We start from the raw sequence: 4,248 nt of genomic DNA, 5'->3' as shown, positions 1-4,248 counted from the left end.
GAAACATCCGTCAAGCAGAAGAAACCTTGGTGGAAAAGGCTCTTCTTCTGCTGCGTAAAATGAAAATTTTCTCTTCCGAGGTCACTTTTCACCGGATATGACTCTGCCACCCGAATACGACTTTGTCACCCGGAAATGACGTTTCACCCGGCTACGACTTAATTTACTGGACTTGACATTTCATCCCGGATTGGTTTTTTTTCGCTTTGAATTGACGGACAGACATTTCTGCACTGGTTTTGTTCAACTTCGATTAGATTAAAGTCCATAGAACAACGACAGTCTGATTATCTGCAATGTGACAAGCAAAACATAAAACAAAACATTATGTTACCAGTTTAAAGACTCTGTTAATCGTCTATAAACGGACAAGGCAACTTATACTGTACGGACATTCAAACTGTATTTAAACCGGTGTTCGACTGTCATTGTGGTCAGTATACGTCCGAACCAGAATTAAAATTACTTCAACAATTAAATTTGTACATCGAATTGTCTGAAGTGTATTTAAACTTTCATATTTAATAAACTTTAATGTGAAATTTAATTTTTAAGATTGCATATTTATCAAAATAAATATTAAAGTTGCACAATTTTAGATTTATTGAAACGTTTCTACTTTTATCAATATTTATTTCCGACCCTGTCGTCGTTTAGGTTTACAATAACGTGAATATTTTTAATATAAAAACGGACGATAAAGTAATTAAATAGTATACGATGAATTTGACAATATAATAGGTGTTTGTTCGGGAATTCACAAACAAAACTGCTGTCGCGCATTTACGGCGCCGAATTAGTCAATTCCGTAGCAAAAAGGCCGTTCTGCTGTAACGCAGTCACAGCGCCAAGTGGAAAATTCACTGATACAGAAATCAAAATTGCCGATTTCTCCGTCTTTTAAGCGTCTGTAGTAAATGTGAATATTTCGTTCGAAAGATACTTCTTTTCTTAGGTAACGTGCAAAATTTCAGGCTATTCTATAGAGGAGTTGCCGAAATATAAGCAGTTGAAAAGTGCAAAGATCTGCATAAAAGCCGTAACTTTTCTCTTTCTCATTCATTTGGCGGTGCAGATGGTACTAGACAAAGAACACCACTGGGTCTAGAGAGCTCAAATTTTAAACTTAAGCCTTTCTCGTCATCAGTGAGGTGCTGGCGAAACTTGTGAGTGGATAGGTCAAAGTTGGCGGGGTCCTATCCCTCGCTTTTATCGCTTCTTAGGATAAAATTGCATCCGGACAAATGTTGTTGTTCAGAATAACGCAAGCTGAAATTTATGCAAATTCAACTTTTTTGTAACGATCACACTAACGGCATATTAAAAGCATTCGGATTAGTACAGAAGACTACATATTAATTAATTTACATTATAAAATCTGCAAATAAAACATATTGATTTATTTTTCTTTTAAGATTTTTATATTATTTTAATTTAAAGGACATCATCTATTTATGTGCATGCAAGTGAAATCTCTAAAACTTCTACTATTTTTATCCTCTCCAAGTGAAATTTTCTTTCGTTGCTCTTTATGTTACAACAAACAGCGGACTGCTTTATTTGAAAAAATAAATATTAGCAGGTAGTTTTCAATTTCTTCATAATTTTAAATCTCTAGATTTTCATAAAAAATATTTCGTCATGCTTAACATACAATTTCTAGTATATTGCAATACAGTAAATAAGGAAATATAGTACATTTTAAATACAATTTATGTATGTTTAAATTATTTTTTGTGATTATAATTTATTATTTTTATAGTAATTTTCATTTACCATTTAAAGCTATAATAGTATTATAGACTCATTTTAAATGATTCTTGAAAAATCCGATTTAATAATTAGTTCAGAAACTTACATTCAAAACATTTAATTTATTACATACATTTTTTAAGCATTAAAATATCACATGTTTATTATTCAGTTGAAAATTCAGATAAAACTGTACAAAATAAGTCGAACAAATGTCGATAAAATTGACAAATTTCTAATTTGTTTCAATGTAATTATTTTGGTTTGTAAGGCCCAATAATCTTGCGAAGTTCATCCAATTGGGGATTTCGTTCCCATTTTTGCTTGATCGTAATCAGCTGCAAAACATATGTTTAATTAAAATTTATTTTTCGATAGTTTTAAAAAGTCATTTTGTTCGTAATATCTGTTTAATAATAATACAATTTTCACATTTTTAATTCACTTTTTTCATTCGTATTATTTTTTCAACAGGAAAATTGTAGGTCTTACAATCTTCTAATTATCGTGTTAATCTAATTTATACTCTAAAAGTGGTATTTGAAACTATGACTTTTTTAATAGAGAATTGATATTAAATATATATAAAGTAGCTATTATACAGGAAAAGTCCTGTTATTTCTATAACAGGACTTTTCTAAATAAACTGCTTTTGATACAGTTAATAAATAAAACTTATTAATACAAATAAAAATCCATATTAAAATCCTACCTTCTGTGGTTTCTCGGGATCCACCAATTCCCATCTCGGATAGCCTCCTTTTACAAATCTGTAATTTTATATTACAATAAATACGTTATTTAATTTATAATTCTACACATTTCTAATTATCAATGCCAAAAGTAAATATAAATTAAGACATAAGAATAAAAAATATATATATTTAACCTAATAAACATTTCGTATATTTAAAAGACAAACGTTCAATTCATTTAATGTAAAAATTTGACATTTTATGAAACGTCACATACCTTGCATCTAAGTTGTAAAATAAATGATATAAAACCGAAGAGACCATTCCAGTCGTAGCGGCTGCTGTAATAAAAACCAATGGAACAAGCTGTAAAAAATCAAACAAGTCATTTACTTTTTATTCAAGCAATTTGTCATAAATATTTCTCTAATTAATCATATAGGAAATACAGCATTAACGAGTTACTACGATACGAATTAAAATTTAATTGTTTATTACCAGTTTGTGTTAGAAAAATAAAAAGTATTAACGTCGGTTACTAATATTAAAAAGTCCCAAATACTATTAATTGATAAGAGAAAAGAGCATCGATTGCCCATCACTTGCACAATGTGATTATTTACAATTACTTTTATGACTGCATTGTGAAAAGCATGGTTTAATATAGTTATTAAATACATATTTATATGTTTATCATAATTTAACGATTTTCTGCAAATAACTTTAATACATTCTAACGACAAGTAAAAAAAGTATTCTCGTTTTCTTTTTACTTGGATCATTTAAAAATGTTTAGGAATAAATATCGAGTTTAATAAATATTTTAAAATGTAGCAAGTTACTTTTCAATTATTATCTTATAAATAAACTAAAATACATACCTCTGGATGTGTTCTCATTGTGCGCAAAGAAAATAACTTTCTCAAACTGTCCATTAAGGGATCCCGTCCGGGGTAAGTACCACGAAACTTTTCAAAACCCATTTCTACTTTATTCTATAATTAAAAAGTGTATTGAAAATTAACTTATTGTCAACAAAACAATTCTTATGTCTAATATACAGTACTTCAATTACCCACGTAAATTTTAAAATTAAACTTTTTCTAATGTATAAAGCCTAAATTCAACGTTTATTTACGAATGTGAACTATGTAAACTGTCCCTATTCAAGGAAAAACTAGAGGAAAGTCTGTTGTCAAAAACACTTTAATTTCGAGTTGGCTAGGTTCTAGTTATAAATCGCCATCCTCGTTACAAATCGTACTGCCAGCAAAAGACATAATTCAGAAAGTCGCGATGCCTCACAACCAAGAAAATAGATATAAGAGATATATAAAAGAAACGAAATGAATTGATACCTGTTGTCTGAAAATGGTTGATGGTGGCGACGATGCAGTCAGTCTTCGTTGGCGATCTCTTCGTTGAAATCTATACACGAAGTCCTACACAGAAAGGAAAGGTTTCACAAGTGATTCGAATTCACGGTTCCACCGGTATATACAGTATCCTTTCGTTTCTTTATGCAGCGAGAGTGTAGCGAAATGACGTCACGAGAAGAGTTGGCCAATTACAAACCAGTTCCAGTGTGTCGCTGCATAAAGAAACGCGGTGTAAGTGCTTTTGTCCGTCCTCCCCCGCTGGGTTTCACACACCTCTAAGCAATATTTCGTCAGTACAAAAACCATTAGAAAAAACACAAAAGAGAACATTCTAGAAACGCATGTGAACAATGAACAATGGTCCCGTTAACTAGAAAAGCCTCTTTGTTAAAAGATAGTTAATCTATTTCGCTTTAAGTTAA

General features: G+C 30.5%; 1 protein-coding gene across 1 annotated transcript; it reads right to left on the bottom strand.

The window, feature by feature from the left end:
- Window positions 1-1,910: 1,910 nt before the first annotated feature.
- Window positions 1,911-3,887, bottom strand: LOC111632770 (normal mucosa of esophagus-specific gene 1 protein-like). Its single transcript, XM_023377290.1, has 5 exons — window positions 3,806-3,887; window positions 3,329-3,442; window positions 2,725-2,813; window positions 2,465-2,522; window positions 1,911-2,090 (listed from the first exon to the last, which is right to left on the bottom strand). The coding sequence occupies exons 2-5, from the start codon at window positions 3,428-3,430 to the stop codon at window positions 2,007-2,009; spliced, it is 333 nt and encodes a 110-aa protein (XP_023233058.1). The 5' UTR covers window positions 3,431-3,442; window positions 3,806-3,887; the 3' UTR covers window positions 1,911-2,006.
- Window positions 3,888-4,248: the final 361 nt, after the last annotated feature.

The sequence above is a fragment of the Centruroides sculpturatus genome, unplaced genomic scaffold (assembly GCF_000671375.1).
Source record: "Centruroides sculpturatus isolate CEXI.00-Female unplaced genomic scaffold, Cexi_2.0 scaffold782, whole genome shotgun sequence".
NCBI classification, from domain to species: Eukaryota; Metazoa; Arthropoda; class Arachnida; order Scorpiones; family Buthidae; genus Centruroides; species Centruroides sculpturatus.
This window is presented reverse-complemented; position numbering and strand designations above follow the sequence as displayed.

What these genes read in the sequence shown, in the direction of transcription:
- LOC111632770 (XM_023377290.1), bottom strand. Translation starts at nt 3,430, where the DNA reads ATGGGTTTTGAAAAGTTTCGTGGTACTTACCCCGGACGGGATCCCTTA. An exon ending in CAATGAGAACACATCCAGAG is followed by an intron (nt 2,814 to 3,328) that starts GTATGTATTTTA and finishes GATTTTTTACAG; the next exon opens with CTTGTTCCATTGGTTTTTAT. An exon ending in ATCCCGAGAAACCACAGAAG is followed by an intron (nt 2,091 to 2,464) that starts GTAGGATTTTAA and finishes TATGTTTTGCAG; the next exon opens with CTGATTACGATCAAGCAAAA.